Source organism: Lipotes vexillifer, unplaced genomic scaffold, assembly GCF_000442215.2.
Source record: "Lipotes vexillifer unplaced genomic scaffold, Lipotes_vexillifer_v1.1 scaffold71, whole genome shotgun sequence".
Taxonomy (NCBI): domain Eukaryota; kingdom Metazoa; phylum Chordata; class Mammalia; order Artiodactyla; family Lipotidae; genus Lipotes; species Lipotes vexillifer.
In genome coordinates, this window is record NW_006793703.1 from 2,283,061 (window position 1) to 2,301,707 (window position 18,647).

At 47.1% G+C, this 18,647-nt stretch overlaps 1 protein-coding gene across 1 annotated transcript in view; it reads right to left on the minus strand.

Moving 5' to 3' along the window:
* SLC13A4 (solute carrier family 13 member 4) overlaps nt 1-18,647 on the minus strand; it is a 41,394-nt gene that overhangs the window by 18,684 nt on the left and 4,063 nt on the right. Inside the window, exons 2-5 of the mRNA XM_007466587.1 lie at nt 17,073-17,201; nt 4,352-4,488; nt 2,307-2,479; nt 1,807-1,861 (exon numbers count right to left, since the gene is read on the minus strand). Coding sequence (XP_007466649.1) covers nt 1,807-1,861; nt 2,307-2,479; nt 4,352-4,488; nt 17,073-17,201 — 494 coding nt within the window. The remainder of the gene's footprint in view (nt 1-1,806; nt 1,862-2,306; nt 2,480-4,351; nt 4,489-17,072; nt 17,202-18,647) is intronic.

Consider the following 18,647-nt stretch of genomic DNA (forward strand, 5'->3'; position numbering starts at 1 on the left):
CGTCACCGACCTCCAGGCTCTATCAGGGAAGGATAAGGCATTGATGGGGCTCAGAGGAAGCATTCACCGGAGAGAGTCGTTAGGCTGGGAGGAGTATTGTGATGTTTCCCCGCCTTCCTTCCCAAATCAGGTGAGGAGGCTGGCATGGAACCCCTCAGACAGCATGGGAGGTGCTGGCGTGAAAGAAGACCGCCATCCTCACACCGTGACAGCCCTGGATCCCCCCTGCATGCTGCTGAGGAAGTCCGGGACAACTTGAGCTTTGGCTTTGGAGTTTGGGGACATGTATTTTCATCCAGAAAAGAACAAAGGCAAGAGGCCAGTGTGTGCTGCCCAAGAGGCCAGAGTGAGGAGAAAAGGCCCACTGCACTGGGAGCAGGCTGTGCCCTCAATGAACAGTGGTCTTCATTGGGGGCGGCACAGGGAAGGTGGCTGGGCTACTGCCACCTTGAAAAGGCCCTGCCCGAGAGGCCAGAGGCATCCCCAGAATAAAGAGGCTGGGGAGCAAGCCACCAGAGCACAGAACCGAGGGAGCCCAAGCGGTCATCCAAGAGCACCGCGTGCCATGAGGCCCAGGCTCTGCAGAGGTGGCCTCAAGGGGACACTCCGAAGACCCTGAAGGTAAGTGCCCGACGTGTAAAAGAGTCTGGGCCTGAATCTCAGGGCACTGACCACACTCTGGAATACCTCCAGCCAAGACTCTCTTTGCCCCTTTATCTTTCCTGCTCGCTACAGCCTCTGCCCTGACCCTGGAGATTCAGACGCAGAGAGTTGGTGAGGGGAGAGGAGGGAGGGTGGGGGAAGAGTAAGAGAAAAGTCAGCTGTCTCACCTGCTCACTTCTACCTCTTATCCTGCAGGCCTGGGCTGAAGGGGGGTTGGGTGAGAGCGTGAGAGGAGGCGGGGAGAAGCTTCCGATGAGGGATTGAAGTTTTGCTATGAGTCTGGACTAGACTGCCGAATATCTAAAAACGAGATCATTCTAATATCTGAAAGGAACCAGAAGAGCTATAGGATTTGCCTGAGATATGGTCAGGGCTGGGGAGGAAAGTCCAGTATATTATGATTGGAGCCAGTGGCGGAAGGAAGATAAGCTGATGCCACCCTTCTGCCTCTGTCCCTTCACATGGTGCTGGTCTCACTCAGTGTGAGTTCTCCATTTTTCAATGAAAAGAGCAAATCGCAAAACTGAGCTCTAGTACAAATCCAACTTTCCAAATGTCCTATTCATCCCAGTATTCCTTGAAGACCACATTTTGATATTAGATCTCCAAAAGAAATCAGCTGTTAATGGATCTACCCCATGTTTGAGACGATATTTCTCCTTTTCTAAAGCTTCTTTTTTCATCAGCACATGGCTGTCTCACCAACTGTCCTCGAATCCCCTACCTGCCACCTAGTTTTTCTTTGCCATATCTAATAAGACCGAATCTAGTAAGACCACGTCTAATATCTAAAAAATACTTTGTGATTCTCTAAGAATCTCCAGTGACATCTAAAATGTGAGCCTTTTTTCATTAATAGATTAAATATATTATTCTCCCAAGAGGGACATCAGTTTAGTTGAAATGCTACTTGGTAGATGTACAGATAGTCCACATACTCCCTCAGATTCAGTGCAGTCTTCTCTCCTCTTCCCTCAGCCCTGTGATACCTGGTGGTTAAGGGTGGTGCCCTCAGGATCTTGGCAAGTGGCTCCCTGGTATGGAGAGGAGAGCGGGCGGGGGGAGGTGGTGGTGTGGCAAGATGTGAGCTTGGCCCGTGCAGCTGAAAGAGGCTCTGTCTGGGAGGAGGGAGGTCATACTCACTCTTCATTGACAAAGATGAGTTCCAGGGAAGGTTGGCTGTTGTTTACATCAAGATCTATGGTAGCAAAGGAAAGCAGGAAGTGAGATGTGGAGTCTGGACCTGACCCTGAAGGGCAGGGGCTCTGGGCTGGGGCTGGATAAGGAAACAAAGGCATCAGGGCTCCTGCTGGGCCTGGTGCCTGACGACTCCCCTTCCCTCCGCTCGGAAGGCATAGTGGGACTCAGCGACACAGACAGGCCTGGGGTCTTGTCGTAATCCTTGAGCGTTTGGGGGAAAGGAGCAGCGGTGGCTGCTCTAAGTAGGGCAGGAAGGAAGAGCTGGGAATGGGGGTCACAGGGAAGCTTCAGGTTACAGGGCTGGTACGGGGTAAGGGGCCAGGAAGGGGAAGAGGCGAGACGAGAGGCGGTTCGCAGGTGAGGGTCGGTGGGGGCGGCCGCAGAGCTGGGCAGTGTCACTCGGGCGGAGGAGCAAAGGGGAGATAAACTCCAGCAAACTGTACTGATGGGCTCGGCCTCTTCGGCGCTGGAGCTGCCAGCCGCGAGCGGCTCCTCCTCGGCCCTGACCAGCTCCTGCAGCACAGCCTCCACGATGGGCATGACCATGGCGGTGGTGGACGTGTTGGAGAGCCACATGGACAGCAGTGTGGTGCAGCACATGAAGCAGAGCAGCAGCCTGGAAGGCAGGGAGGCGCAGGGGGAGCATCACAGCACGCCCCCCTCCCCAGGTGAAACTTGCGACCTCACATGGCTCCCTTGGGGCCTCCTACAAGCCTGCTGGTGCTGGCATTTATCCAGAAAGTGGGGGTTTTATGTCATACATTCAGCTTTGTACTCCCAGGGCTTGGTACATTAAAGATGTGTTGAATGAATGAATGCATCACACTTCGTGGGCTAGTGGCCTTAGCCAAAAAAAGAAAAAGAAAAAGAAAAGCCCTTGCTTAAGCAAAGAATAGCTTTGGTGCTAGGGTCACAGGGCACGGACTTCCTGATTGCTCTCGTCCATGGACATTAGCTTGGTGATGATGTGTGTTTTTTGTGTATAAAGGAATTCTTTTCTCAGCCCTTGCAGCCAGCAGTCCTATGAGTACCATCCCATTCCTTGCTTTGCAGCCAAGTCACCGCAGTTATTAGCGACCAAATAGAGACTAACCGACAGAGCTTACGGTTCCGCCCACTACTTGTCCCACTACCAACCGTTGAAAGCATAGCCCCCAACGGCTCAGCAGTGTCCCATTGCACTGTGTGCACTTTTTCAAGGCTGTGTCTATGAGTTGACACTTGGAGGAAAACACAAAGATAACTTTCAAGTTCTCCTTGACTTTGAAAACATGCACTGTGTGTTTGTACAGATATAGTTCTTATTTCCGTAAGAGAAGCCAGCATAAAGACTACCCGTGTTGATCACCTTAGGTGGGATCATTGACTTTTCACAGTTTGGGGCCAGCACAGCTGTCCTGTGGATCATGACCGGGTAGGTGCCAGAGCCCTGATGGTGTCTCTGTTTAGGCTGATGGAGACATGAGTTTGTCTGCCCTGGACATGCACCGGCAAACAGAGGGCCCCGTGGTGGGTGGAAACTTGCTGGAGGGTGCGGTAAATAGAGACGAGTAGAAACGCAATGGGATAAAAATTCTTGACGATAGTACCCGGGGGTTTCAAAGAGCCGCACAGCCTCAACATGATGTGGGGAAATGCCATTGTGTGTCTAGGAGGTCGAGTGTGGAGTACAACACCTCAGGTTATTACTGAGTGATTAGGCTCTGAGTTAGGCTGTGGTTAAGTGGGAGACAGGAACATCTTTCTAAGTATAACATGTCTTCATCTAATGACTAGGGATAAAAACTAACACCATATTATTTATTTATGCTCTGTTGGACTCCCAGGAGAGTCAGGGCAGCTTACATAAAAAGTGTTGCAAGAAAGTTGTAAACTAGGAGGTGAGGACGATATTCCAAAGGGAAGATAAGGGCAGGGTTATCCAACAGAGCGGGAATGAGTTCACACAAAACCGTCAATCCTGACCTTCCTACACGTTCCGGAGCGGCCTTCTTGACAGCAGAGAGAAAAGAGGAAGCAGCTGAGGGCCTGCAGTGCCCTGCAAGATGCCAGGTCAGATGCCACATTTGACAGGCCTCTGGTCTAAACCAATGGCGACAAGAACTCAGGGTGGATGGGAGGAAACCTCCATGCCTCCTTAAATGACAGAGGAGAAGACACCACTTCCTCATCCAGCCTGTTCCCTGATATAAGGGAAAAAGGTTGGGAAACAATTTATGTTGGTCCCTCTTGTTTTACCAGATGAGCCCCTTAGATATTGTAACCTGCTGCCCCGGCAGTCTGGGTTACTCAGGTTATTAGAGGACACCAAAGTCACCCACTCAAGTCTCCATTCCATGGTCACAGGCCCTCTCACTGGAGCGGGAGATGGGAGCCTTGAGGCCCTGGTGTCCTCCCATCCCCACTGGTAGAAAGCCTCAAGTGGACGTCCCTCTGACCGTCCAGGGGGCCTACTGGGAGCTGAGGGGATGCACTAAGTGTGACTTACATGCCTGGCTTGGCTCCGGCCATCAGGACCATGCGCAGAGCGATGCGCTTGTGCAGGTTCCACTTCTCCACAGCCGCCGCCACGCAGATGACACCCACCAGCAGCAGCGTGGTGTTCTTGAAGTACTCGGCCGCCACCTGCAGAGGCCAGCTCGGGTCACCCCTACCCGACCCGGGGCCCAGCCCCCACCCGACTAAACTCAAGCTCAACCAGAGGCTAGCAAGCAAAAAGCAGGGAGATGAGGGTTATGAAAATAGCCAGTTGTTGTATATATGTATATTACATATATATATAATTTTAAATTTAAAAACTTTTATGTATACGTACATACATCCATACTACCTTGGGCAGGCACTGTGCTAAGCGCTTTACAAAGATTTCATTTAGGGCTTCCCCGGTGGCACAGTGGTTGAGAGTCCGCCTGCCGATGCAGGGGACGCGGGTTCGTGCCCCTGGTCCGGGAAGATCCCATATGCCGCGGAGCGGCTGGGCCCGTGAGCCATGGCCGCTGAGCCTGCGCGTCCGGAGCCTGTGCTCCGCAACGGGAGAGGCCACAGCGGTGAGAGGCCCGCGTACCGCAAAAAAAAAAAAAAAAAAATTTCATTTAATCCTGCCAGCAACTCTATAGGGTAGATATTCTTCTCCATGCTAATTGTGATATGAATACGATTTCAAAGAATAAACATATTTACAATTTTATCTTAATTCCTAAAAATTATGAAAATAACCCTGGGTTTGTCAAATAATCTCATTTTCTTTAGCTTTTTAGAAAATTATGTTAATTTTTTTATTGGAAAGTTAATACATGTTCATTATGGAAAACTTTAAAATATAGAAAAATTAAAGATAAAATTACTCTTAATCCTACTACTGTTAGTATTGTGGTATATTTTCTTCAATTTTTTAATGTCTATATAGATACATAATTGGATTTATACAGTATGTACTGGTTTATATCCTGCTTCTTTTTTTCATTTGACATTGTACGCTGATCATTTTCTTATGAGACTTAAATTTATTGAAAAAATTCATGCTAATGGCAGCATGAAGTACCATAGAATTTACTTAGCCGTTTTCCTTTTGTTGAATATTTTTGATTTCTTTTTTTCTTTCTTTGCTGCAAATGGAGCAAAGAATAATTTTCAGCTTAAATCGTTAACCTTATATAAATGTGATTATTTCCTTAGGACAGAGGTCTTGAAGGTGTCTTTATAACCTGCCTTAAACCTTTAAAAAAACTTTATATTTGAATAACTCTTTAACTCCAAATAATTCCAGAGTTCCAAAGGGTTCCAAAATGATAATAGGGCAAGAAATAGCCATCCACTGTCTGTATAGGTTTTTTTTTTTTTTTTTTTTTTTCCTGAACTGCTTGAGGGTAAGTCATATACATTTTGGTCCTTTATCCCTAAATACTTCAGTGTTTATTTCCTAAGATTAGGGGTTTTCTCTCACACAACCATAGCACCAGTTACCAGCTGCTGCTTCTTGCTTTTTAATGACGAGGAAATTGAGACCTAGTCCTGCTCAAACATGTTTCCTATGTTTGGGCTCCAGGACCAACTCTTCGTTGATTCCCTCTCTTGGAACATTCTCTCCTTATCTCCACTTTGATGAGACTTCAAAGCCCAGTTCAGGGCTGGTGGCGTCCAGAAAACCTTCCTTGTGACTTTAGCCTCTGACTCCAGAACATTCCTTGTGGGTCCTATTAACTCTACACATCACAGAGCACATAGGGCAATGCTAGAACTGTTGCTTCATGCTTGTACTGTTTATTTTTTTATGTGTATCTCTCTTGTCTCTTAACTGAATTCTAGGCTGTAAAAGGCCAAAGACCATGTTTCTTTCTGTATCTCTTAGCACCTAATAGGATAATATGGAAAAGTCGATGCTCAATAAATACTTGTCATATACAAGAGAGTTGTTCCCAACAATGCAACCATGATATAAATTGGGAGGAAAAGATATAGAAAAGTTTAACTCCTAACTTAGAAATCCTCTTAAAGTGAGAAAACAAGAACATTTTTAACTGCAAGAAAAATAAAAACTGAACAGGTAAGGAAATACAAATATAGTAAAATCTGCGGTGTTGGAAGTAGACAGAATTTATATAATCATACTGTTAAACTTTGATTATTGAATTATATGCCTGTACTGGGAAGGTAGAGGGAGGACAATTGGGTGATGTAAGAGTACAAAATCCTCACCTGCTATAATCAGAAGTCAACTGATAATGTCTAAAAGTGATAACTCAAGAATTAATATAAGAATATCATATAGGACCGTGGAGCTTAATACCAGAAGAAGCAGTTAACAAAGTTAAGTTATTGACTCTGGGTCAGGGGAGGTGGGATTTGGTGGAGGGAGGGGTGGGGAAGGAGTCTGCTGTTTTTTTCATTGTGACCTTTTCAGTATTATTTGAGTTTTAAACTCTGCACGGAACACTTTGGTAAGATAAGAGCCCCCAAAAAGGTAACCTGCTCCATTTCTCCCTTCTCACTTTTTCCCCACAGAGATTTCCTAGTGTCTGGTTGATGAGTTATGTGCAACAGAAGGATCATCTCTCCTCTCTGAGACCATTTCCTGGGGTAAGAGGCCTCTGCTTCTGGTTAATCTAGTCCTCGTCCTCGACCCCAGTCCTCATGGACACTGTCACCAATGCTCCCGGAGGGCAGAGAAGCTCTGCTGGGCTTGTGACTCTGGGGCAGAGTCCGCACTGGGAGGGACAGGAAGGCCTCGGGCCCTGACGGTGGGTGGAGGTGCTGCCCCCTAGTGGGAGGTGGAAGCACTGCTGGGATGGGAGGGCTGGCTGAACTGGGCCTAGGACCTTCCTCACTGCCCACTCATGTTCCTAGGCAGCTGAGAGGCAGATTTGTGGTAGAATTGGTGTTTTAATTTCATCCGTCTACCAAGGAGAGGAACCCACGGAAGACCTGAGACACCACTGTCCTCCTGGGTGATGGTCCCCCACTGGCCCCGTGACTCATGGCTCTCTGTGAAGCTTTTAAAGACTCAGTGCTACCAGGGTTACTTTCCCAGGGGACTGACTGACAACATTTTAGTTTTCTGCCTCTTTGGCACATATCCTCATAGACCCCAGTTGGTGATGGCCTTTTAGGGGGATCAGAGCCTGCACAAGAGGTGGGGCTACTTTCTCAGGGTTCCTCCCAAGGGCAAGGAGAAAGGAACCAACATGTGGTAGAGTGCCTTTTACATGCCGGAAATGTATTTTGCATTCACTTTCTCACTTAAGGTGAGGAAACAGACTCAGAGACGTTAAGGAACTTTTCCAGGGTCACAGTGTGAGGGGTGGAGTTGGGATATCAATCCAGGTCCATCTGAATCTAAAGCTACTATTTGACATGCCACTCCGGGTGGCCAAGTAGAAACCACTCATCTAATTCAACTCCAGGGGAAATTCTGGGTACCCCAGACAGCACGGGCCAGCCCACATTCCTCATGTTTATTCATAATCACAGTCCTGACACTGGCCCCAAATACCTGGGCCCGGTCCAGTGAAAGCCCCAGGCCCAGGTTTAGTAGGATATTGGCCCTGTGATGTTTTCTTATTTGGTGTTTGGTGTGCTCAGGTCTGTTCATGTGTCCTTCCTGCCCCCTTGTAAGCGATGCCAAGTGTTTGGTGATGTAGCCTGGGTGTAGTTTGTGACTCGGCTGTATGCTGGGCAAGTTATTCAACCTCTCTGGGCTTCATTTCTCTCATCTAAAAAAATATATGAGGATTATATGAGTCCCAATCTTCTGTAAAGCTGTTGTGAAGATTAAATGACACATGCAAACCAGCTAGCGTGGCCCGCCACGTTGACAGCCAGGGTTCCTGGTGGCTCTTCTGTTACTATGTGGTCCACACAAAGGCTGACCTGGTCTGAGGCCATTAGCATACAGAGAGGGCCCAGGCACAATAAATAAAATCTTGTCCAATGGTGTTGTTGGTTAGTTTTCTAGCCCACTGATTTTTTTTTTCTTTACAATAAAACCTTGGTTATTTACAACTCCTCTGGGAGTTCCAGGATTCTTGAGGATTATTTTAATCGTTTTCTAAAATGTGTTGCATCCTCACACTTGCCATGAGCATTCCTTTCCCCACTACCTAATTTCCAAGACTAATATTCTGTGAGTTGGGAAACTAGATAATGAAAATTGTTAGAACTATTTGCAAAGAGAAATTAGATTCTAAAACAAGTGCTCCTCCCATGGCTAGACTGCATGGATTTTGTGACATTTGTGTTGGCAGTGTTATCGCCTTTACTGCTTTTCTGCTCTGTGGTTTTTCTCAGTGTGCCAAAACCCCAAGTTTGAAGAGCAGAGATGTTTCTGGACTGTGTTTAAGAAGAGATGGGCTCAAGGAGGCTGCTCTGAAAAGGTGGAGCAGAGGATAGCAAGTAAGAACTCAACCTGGGTTCAAATGCTTGCTCCCCACAGATGAGTTGTATGTTCTTGGACCAAATACTGAACCCCTGTTCCCCCATCATTTCAACCTTTTAAGTAGTAACACACAACACATTGAATCCGTATGGGCCTTAAGTAAGATGATGCAAGACAGGCCTGGCACATAGGAAGTGCTCAGTAATGGTCCATTATTATTGTTAAAGAAGTGAAAAGATGAAACGCTTCAAGATGTGATTGAGGGTTAGGAATCAGGTATGCCAGCATGACCACGTGGGGGAATAAGAGAAAGAAATGAAGTAAGAAGGAGCAAGGTGGACCTAAAAGACAAAGATTCCCCCAAACTTTCTTAAGTGGAGGGTGAGTACATCTCAAGAGTTTTCTAACCCAGCCTGGATTGAGAGGCACAAGGACAGAAGTGTTGACCAATGTAGTCTTTTAACGAACTAATTCATTGTTAGTAAATTGCAGGCGACATCTGTTAGTGATGACCTTTTAAAAACATCACTCTCTTTGGTCACGGAATTATTTATTGCTCTCTGGATATGTCAGGTTTTAATTTTTTTACAAAGAATTTTTTTTTTTTTTTTTTTTTTTTTTTTAATGAGAAGGTGAGGGGAGTTGTGGCTTTAATCCTAGAAGTTTGAGGAGGATGGAAATCTGGATGTTGATCTCAGTTCAGTGCTTTTCTCACTAAGAACAGGGCCATCGTCAGGGAGGAAGACAGATGGACCAATGCATCATTCGTGCAGATAAGCTGGGTGCTGTGATGGGCACTCTGTCACTCAGGTAGGTCTAACATCCTCACAACTCCCCATGAGGTGGGTATGCCTGTTATTCTCATTTTCCAGATGAGTAAAATGGCAGTTTAGAGAGGTTACACATGTAAAGAAAAGAATGTTGCCCGCCATTCCAGTTCTATAAGGATCAAGCCATTAGCCACTGCAGTCGTGCACCCTGAGGGGAATTCAGGATGGAGAAAAACAAGAAGCATTCTGTACTTTGGGTACTGGCCCTAAATAGTTAAGATGCATATCTAAGGGATCATTTCAATGACCCCAGATTCTTACTTCTTCCCATAGATAGAAAAGCACTAAAATCATTAACTTGAGATGTCTGTTGTGATTAGCAGTAGTCTTTTGATGTCTGACTACATGTTTTTCCAGAAAAAAAAATTCATATATTTCCTGGCTCCTACCTTACCTCTTAGGAGCAGTACCTCAGTTACCTAAGAGGGTGTCTCCCAGGCCATAGTCCTCAGTAAGTTCCCCAAATAAAACTTAACTTGCAACTTTTATTTCAGTCAACGCACAACTTGCTCAAGACTGGTTAGTGAGAAAACTGGATTCAAACTCAGTTCGACCCTACTCCCAACTTGGATCCTGACCCTCTCCACATTGCCAGTGTCCTTGCTTATAGTGGTGGCAGCCAGAGACTGGCAGAATGCGTGGATCTGAATGTGTCCTGACGTAGGCATTGGTGGCGTTGTATGGGCCCCGTCAGAAATGCAGCCAATCAGCACGCTGCTGCTGGCTGCACACACCTAGGCTCTCCTTGCAAGTTGCTGTGGCTGTGCCTCTTCACGTGGCAGGAATGTGGCATTCCCTCAGGAGACCAGTGGTGGTCTCTGGAAATGGACCTATTTTGAGGCTCTTCTGGTTCATCTGAACAATTTTGCTGCGACCCCAGGATGGGATGCCTGGGCTGGCCGCCCTCCGGGCTGAGCTAAACCCCCATCAGAGCTGAAGCCCCTCACTACACCATTCCAACCACCACCCTGGCAATGCAGCCAAGTCCAGCGTGGCTGCCTCTCCGCCTTTCCCTGGGGGCAGGAATGCTGTTTGGGGCAGGGATGCTGTTTCTGCTGGTAAGTCCCTGGGGGCTCAGACACCCTCCTAACCACCTGTCTGTATTCCCTGAGGACAGAGGTTTTCAAAGCACTCACTGCCTCTGAAACTTCAACGGCAGCTGTGGGAACAGGGTGGCCATGAGGTATTGGGAGGGAAGGGCCCGGGCAGCCAGGGCTCTGGGCCCCCATGCCTAATCAGAGTAGGACTTCCCCTTCCATCTGCTTCATGTATTGATTTTCCTAAGATTTAGTTTAAAGGAAAGGTTTTGTTGCTTAAAAAACATTCTTTGTAAACCCTACCCTAGAGATGTCTAAAGCACAGAGACCCAGATGGGTGCTGACCTGACCCGAAGTCAGCCCAGCTCCTGCAGAGCTTGGAAATGCTGACTCATAAGGTGTCCCCAGTTTCTTCAAGACTGAATGATCTGCTCCTGTAGCTCTTCCTATGGAAACATCAGCTTGGCCTCAAAAGGCTGCAAGATCTGTGGGTTCCTGGTATCGGGCCCACGTATGGCCTGGGTGTGGGCTCAGCTCTGGGCTGTGTCTGGATGGCTGTGGGTGAGGGTGGGTAGCTGGGCACAGATGCTCAGCCTGTATCCTCACAGGCCTGTATGTGTGGCTGGGGGCGTGGAGGTAGGGGTGTCAGCCTCCATAGTGAGTAGAGGCCAGAAAGGCAGAGTGGAAGGTGATATACGAAATGCCCCCAGGTTTACACACAGCAAGTCAGGGTCTAGGCACTGGTCAGGAATCCAGTGGGTCAGAAAGATCAAGAGCAAACAGGGAAGCAGATTTCATGACATCAGACTCAAGTATCACTTGGCTGTAGAGGCTGTTTTTTTCCTCCAGCTGGAGCTGCCTTGCTGCCTCTCTTGCCTTGGCAGCAGCTAGAATCTGAATTAGACTTGCTAGAAGCCTGCAGTGCAGGGCCAGAGACAGCAGAAGGAGCGTGTCTGTATGCGCGTGCACGCGTGGGTGCATGTGTTGGGGGGTAGATAGAGAGCAGGTGTAATCTCTACCAGTAGTAGTTCCTGACCCTGGGCATCTCTGAGGCTCTTTACAAGTCCCAGTGTTCAAACCATGCTCTTTAGTTCCCCAGAGAGCCGCTTGGTCCCCACATCTATACCATTCTCCTATAAACAGTGAATCTCAGCTCACTTGATTGACACAGGTACTGTCCCCAGGTACGGTAACACAGTAGAAAGGCTTAGAGGACTTTCAAGGCCTATATGATGACAGTAACGGAGTCACTATGGAGGCAAAACAAAAAAACAGACCTAAAAACAAATCGGAAATACAGGACTGAACTCTGTACACCAGCAGAGGGGAGCGGAAGCTGGATGCTTACAAGCCGATAGAATCCTAAAGTCAAGGGGCCCTTAGAGCCCAGCCCCTCTCCCGAGGCACAGAGTCTACCTCTAGTATCCTTGACGTGGTCATCTGGCCTGTGCTTCTGGGGACAGGAACACCAGGACCACGTGTGGCCCCCATTTCAGGGTCTTCCCTCCCAGAGAGGGGATCTACCTTATGGTGCTTTGACTCTGGTTCTGGTTTGACCCTTTGAGCCTGGTATGTTGAGCTGTACAAGCCAGAAATCTTGCCCCTCTTGAGGCTTTTCTTCATTCCTCATGTGACTTAGCTTCTAGATTTCAGACATCTTGGCTACCTACCTCTGAATGAGCTCCTTTTCCAGAATTTCCTGCTCTGAACACATACGTTTATTAATTGAGCAGATTTCGGTACATACTGGCTAGCAGTTAAGGGTGAAAGTTCTGGGGTCAGGCAATTCGGGCTTCAAGTCCTGGCTCTACTACTTACTAGCTGTATCACCTTGAGTAAGTTACTTAACCTCTCTGAACTTCAGTTTCCTCCTCTGTAAAACAAAGATAAAAATAATAGCCACTTCACAGAGGATTAAAAGATACAGTGCATGTAGAGGACCTCCCACTGCGCCTGACATGTGGTAAATGCTTGGCATTTTAAGGCGGCCACCCTGGACAGAGAGCTGACTCCCACTGAGTCTATACTCGGCTGAAAGCCAAAGATGTTTTTCACACACACTGCTAACATTTATCCTTATTAAGCTTCATTTTGCCTGGACTTCCCTTCCAGTCCATTGTCTCTTCCTGGCAGCATAGATTCTGTCACTGTACATTAGCTAGTCCATCTAGCTTTGAGTCATGTGCAATCCGATAACATGCCTTTCTTATTTCCATTTGTGCTCTCTCTCCAGCGCGATGCCAACATGTTACTCAGATTCTTTCAGTTCAGCTATTCGACCAGCACTCAAGTTACTCAACTGTGCTGTCATCCAGCCCACATTTCTCTGACTGAGAAATTGTTATCCCTGGAAATATCGAAGGCTCCAAAGAAAAAGTTAATTTATGTTCAGCAACGTTTGTTTAAAAGACCAGGGAAATTATAAAGCTTTGTGGTCAATATAAAGTTTGGGCACTTGACAGCGTAAATTTCATTTATATAGAACATTCCCTTATGTGAAATTGTGTAAATTGGGGTCTGCAAGGCCAGAAAAAGAGGCATTACTGCATAGGGTCTTCTGTGTTATTCCATGTGGTTTATACTTTCTCTCTGCTAGAGTAGAAACTTCTCAAGTTCAGGAGCCATTTTGACCATTTTCTATCTCTTTTCAGCATCTGAGTTCAGCTGATAGAAGACAGTCTAAGCTTTGCACACAGTGCACTCTTAATACCTGCAGACTGACAATTCATCACTGTAAAATTTAACCATCTATATGCACACATCCAGCCCTAGGGGGAACCCAAAGCATTAGCTATGAGATTCAAGAGTGCAGAAATGATACATTTAAAAAAAAATTTTTTTTTTCTTTTTTTGGCTGCACCACACAGCATGTGGGATCTTAGTTCCCAGACCAGGAATTGAACCCGTGCCTCCTGCATTCGGAGCACAGAGTCTTAACCACTGGACCACCAGGGAAGTCCCAGAAATTATATATTTTTTTCATTTTTGTCACCTGCAAGGTATCTGTAACATCCCATATTGTATTGCATATGGTAGGTACAGCACTCAAAATATTTTTCTGAATGTTGACTGAATAACCTCAGGGACAAAAGCCACAGATTCAGGGTCACACTGATCCTATTCACATGCCTTCCTTCATATGGAGAGTACACTACTGACACACCATCAAGAAACATTGCAATCAAGAAACGTGAACTAGGGCTCCCCTGGTGGTGCAGTGGTTGGGAGTCCGCCTGTTGATGCAGGGGAGGCGGGTTCCTGCCCGGGTCCAGGAGGATCCCGCATGCCGCGGAGCGGCTGCGCCCGTGAGCCATGGCCTGCGCGTCCGGAGCCTGCGCGTCCGGAGCCTGTTGCTCCGCGGCGGCAGAGGCTGCGGCGGTGAGAGGCCCGCGTACCGCAAAAGAAAAAAAAAAAAAGTGAACTAAGGGCTAGTGCAAGAATGGCCCATATGCATAAGACATCGTAAATCCTAGAGGGCGTGAAATCTGGGTGGAGAGAGGACGTGTCCGCAGCAAGTTTATATCTGATGTATCTCATGTACCGTTTAAAGGACAAAGGTATCAGGGGCCTCCAAGGGAAGGGAGCAACACTTTTAGCTGAGGTTTTTGGAAAGGCTTCAACCAACAGGGTGATTGGGTAGGATCTTAAAAGCTGAAGGAATTGGAGAGAACTTTCCAAAGTGGAAGAACGGCCTGAGTCCCGGCAAGGGGTTGGGCAAGCACAAGGTGGGTTTGGGGAGTGACAAGTGGATGATTTGTCTGGAGTAGGGGGCTCCTGCAGACCCCCGGCCTAGCTTTTCCCAGGGAGCCATGGCACATGCTGGTGTAGGGGAGAAGTCGGTGGCTGTGGAATAGATATTTTCTCTGTCTGCAAAGTCAACTGGCTCACAAAGGGCTATAACCCATGTCCTCTACCTGATCGGCATGTCCTTTAATCTGAGTTTAAAAGGCTAGCTAAACAGATAATATTTGGCCTAAACTGCTCTCTGGAGCTCAGCTGTTAAATATCACCAGCCAAAGCCACTTTATCAGACAGATGGGGTAGGGTTTTTCACCTCAAATGATAAAATTGGCCCCTGGCTTCTCCAGTGTTTTCCACCTCCAGCCCCAGCAATAGCAACACCCAGTCTCTCCCTGGAAAGTCTTCTTTTTCTCCTTACAAAGTCCTGTTGCCTTTGAAAACAACTGCCTCCCTAGACTCCTTATAGGTTGAGCCTTCCTGGCTGTGCAGATGGGCAGGCCCTAGGATGAACTGTTGCCTAGCAACATCCCTAGTGTGTGGAGGGGCTGATTGGCCCACCTATTAGATTCTGCTGCAGGAGGCCCTTGGGGAAATAGAGACATCATCTACTTTAAGACTAAGGCATACTGTTGGCTTTTGGGCTGCCTGTAGTGAAATACAAAGATATTAGTCTTTTAATGAATAGTTAGCTCACTTTAAAAATGTTACTTAAGTTTCAATTCTTTCTATAACTTCACTTCTTCCTCTGCTCTCTACTTTCACCCCCCCCACCCCCGCCCCCGACTCACTGGCTTTCGCTTTCACAATTTTAAAGAGAAATCTGCAAGACAAGTTCATTTATGTTTCTCTTAAGAAAAGTAATATTACACTACCAAACGTAAAATAGATAGCTAGTGGGAAGCAGCCGCATAGCACAGGGCGATAAGCTCGGTGCTTGGTGACCACCTGGAGGGGTGGGATAGGGAGGGTGGGAGGGAGGGAGACGCAAGAGGGAAGAGATATGGGAACATATGTTTATGTATAACTGATTCACTTTGTTATAAATCAGAAACTAACACACCATTGTAAAGCAATTATACTCCAATAAAGATGTTAAAAAAGAAAAAGAAAAGTAATATTGGTGCTTGTTCTTTTAGGCATGCACACAGACCCAAACTACCTGTTCTCTTTCCACAAAGGAAGGGGGATAATTGGAGTGACTGCCTAGTGCTTCAGGTCCGAGGTTAGCTTTTATGTGGGTCCCCAGGATATTGGTGTTGGACCCATCTCCAGGAATCAAAGCACTGCTGAGGGTTTTGGGGATGCTATCCTTTTTGGAGAGTCTGAGGCTATTATGATTACTAAATGCCAACAAACGAACTAATGTACCAACAGCTTCCAAACCAAACTGCCCCAAACCAAAACAAACAAACAAAAACCAGCCAGTTGAGTCCATGGAGTAGAAGGACAACTTGTTAATTTGTAGTCAAGTACAGCAATTAGGGGATGGCCTAATTTTTATCTCTGGACTTTTAAAAAAATTCTGTTATCCATGGTTAAGGCATCCCATGGACCCAGGTTCATTATTCCTTCCTCACATCACACAGGTGAAGAGATGTACAGTTCTTAGTATTAACTCACCATGAAGCTACATAATACATTATGGAGTGTTTTTCTTATGGTACAGTAAGCAAGTGCATAGACTGAAATCTGACAGGTATGAATTTGAATCCAATTCTGCTATTTCCTACTTTGTGATCTTGGGTAAGTTTCTTAACTCTGTGAAACTCTTTCCTCATCCGTAGAATGGAAATATTAATATCTACCTTGTAGACATCTCGGGAGTATTAACTAATACAGCACTTCTGGTGTAGTGCCTGATTCTTAGTAGGAATTCAAACATTAGTTCCCTTTCCTCTTTCTTCTGTGCCTCTGTCCTTAACTAACCTCTACCATTCAATCTCCTTCAGAAACCCTAAGCGGAGACCAGGTGCTATAAGGAGATAATCCAAATGGAACCAGGTGTTAATGAATGAAGCCCCTTCTTCATCTTGCTCCAGGTTTCTGGCTGTGATTTTCTTCTTTCCTATTTGTGGTAGGCTTAACTGTTTGCAGTGGCACCACCCTGGGCTTCCTGTTGACAATTTCGGTTAGAATTTTAAGAATGCCATAGAGAGAGAGAGTGAACAGAGGACAGATTCTAGGTAGACAGCAGTCAAGGAAAGAATATGCAGTAATCTTGAGTTGGGGAAGAAGGGACAGAAATGTTTTTTAGAGAAAGTGAAGACATTGTCAGGACTCAGGGAAACGCGGTAAGTCTCTCTGTTGGCAAAGCATTTATTGAGCACCTACTCCATACGGGCTCAGCTTCATCATGAGATTCCAAGGACCTGGGAGGCCTGATTCCTGCCTTTGAGTGCTTAGAGTTTAATGGACAATCAGAAGACAGAAAGAATAACAGCAGTCTGGTTGAATGTGCCAATCATACAGTTCCTAAAGGGCTGAAGGAACAATTGGATGTAATTAACCAAAAGGCTTCCTGAAAGAGGCAGTTTGACAGAGAGTGAAGGTCATGGGTTGAAGGAAGGGAGCTCAGGGTCCAGAACAGCAGGTGCAAAGGCTTAGTGCTAATGGGTTGTTCCAGAGGGCGAAAGAAGCCCCCTCCTCAACTGCTTTGTGAGTCTCCCTTCACCTTGAGCCCTCTTTCACTGGCCCAGCAGGGATCGAGCAGGGGGCTACTAATGGTCTAACCTCGCTGGATCGCAGGACTCCAAAGAACGGGTAGAGGAAGGCAGGCACCAGGGCTGCAGCTCCAAGAGGCACCGCCTCGGACACCCAGTACACAGCAGTCACGATCAACACATAAGCACACGCAGCCTCCTGGAAGGGGAGGAAAGTGGGTGGTTAGTCACAGGGACAGCCACTGCCACCAAGGATCCAAGAGACCCAGGGCAGAGGCAGGAGGCACACGGACTCAAACATGGGCACTGGAACACAGCTCTGGGAGGTGCAAAGGTGGACTTGGCAGAGAAGTTTGGTGGATACATGCCATCGTATTTTGGTGGGTGAAGTTATGGCTGCTCCTTAGGGCGACTGATGTCTGGCACGTAGTTTGCACTGGTTTGCAGCAGGGTGGCCACCGGACTGTTATGCTATCACAGCTCGGTTGGTTCCTGAAACTGAGCAGGGTAGGGACTGAAATTAACTGCGGAGTCCAGATCATGTACGATAAAGGTGGAGTTCACAGTTTTAACTTGGTCTAGGCAGGATATTTTGGTGTCAAATTGATCAGATACTAGAGGTTCTTGGGGTAGCTGAAGGTGGGGATTAATTTGTGTAATTGATTCACGTGTGAGTTCTGAAACTGGCCCGTTTGGGGCTGGATCATTCCCTGCTGGGTTGGTGGGGAGAGCTGTCCTGCGCATTGTAAAATGTTTAGCAGCATCCCTGGCCTCTACCCACTAGATGTCTGTAGCACCTCCCCAACTGTGACAACCAAAAATGTCTCTAGACATTGCCAAATGTCCGTTGGCAGCGGGGGGAATCATCCCTTGTTGAGAACCAGTGCCCTAACCAGTATCTGGGACACTCCACTGCCTGAAGCACGTGGAAACTTCCTTCTGACAAAGAGAGTTAAGAGTGCTGTCTATCTGGAAGGGAAGGCCTGGAAATTTACCAGGGTTTCCCCAGCCCACTGCCTTTGCTGGTTGTACAACCGTGGGGTGCACAGAATAAATAAGTACAACATTCTTATAAAAAATCAGTCCTCCTTAACCTTAGCTCCAGTAATCCTGGTTGCCTCGAATGGTGCTGATTAATGGTGGTGAGAAAGGTCACTGGCTTACTCTTGGGAGAGGTCACTGTCCAAGGGTTTTAACAATGGACTCCAGAGGGCCACTGAATAGAAGATCCAAGCTGGCTGTGGATTCCTCCGTTTATACCTAGTTCTAAACCCACTGGGCTCAGGTCTGACCTGCCCTGAGGCTGGCTGGTGATCAAGGAACCTGACAAATCTTGTTCTGTTTATCTCTCCCTTGGGTTCAGAACAAGCGTCCTCAAACTCTTACACAAAAGTTACAAAAGGTCACCACAATCAGTGAGGGGCGTCAGGAGTGATTAACCCAGCCTGGCTGGATGGAACCTTGTTCCCTCCTGATACGCATGGATTATGGGGTTGGGGGTTGAGAAATGGGAACTGGGCGCAACAATTGTTGACTGTAGCTCCCACTGAGATTTCCTCTGGGGCCAAAAGATCAGAGAGAAGTTAAAGCTTTTGGAAGTGCTGATAAGACAACAGAACCAATACTGGGGGGGGGGGGGGGGGGC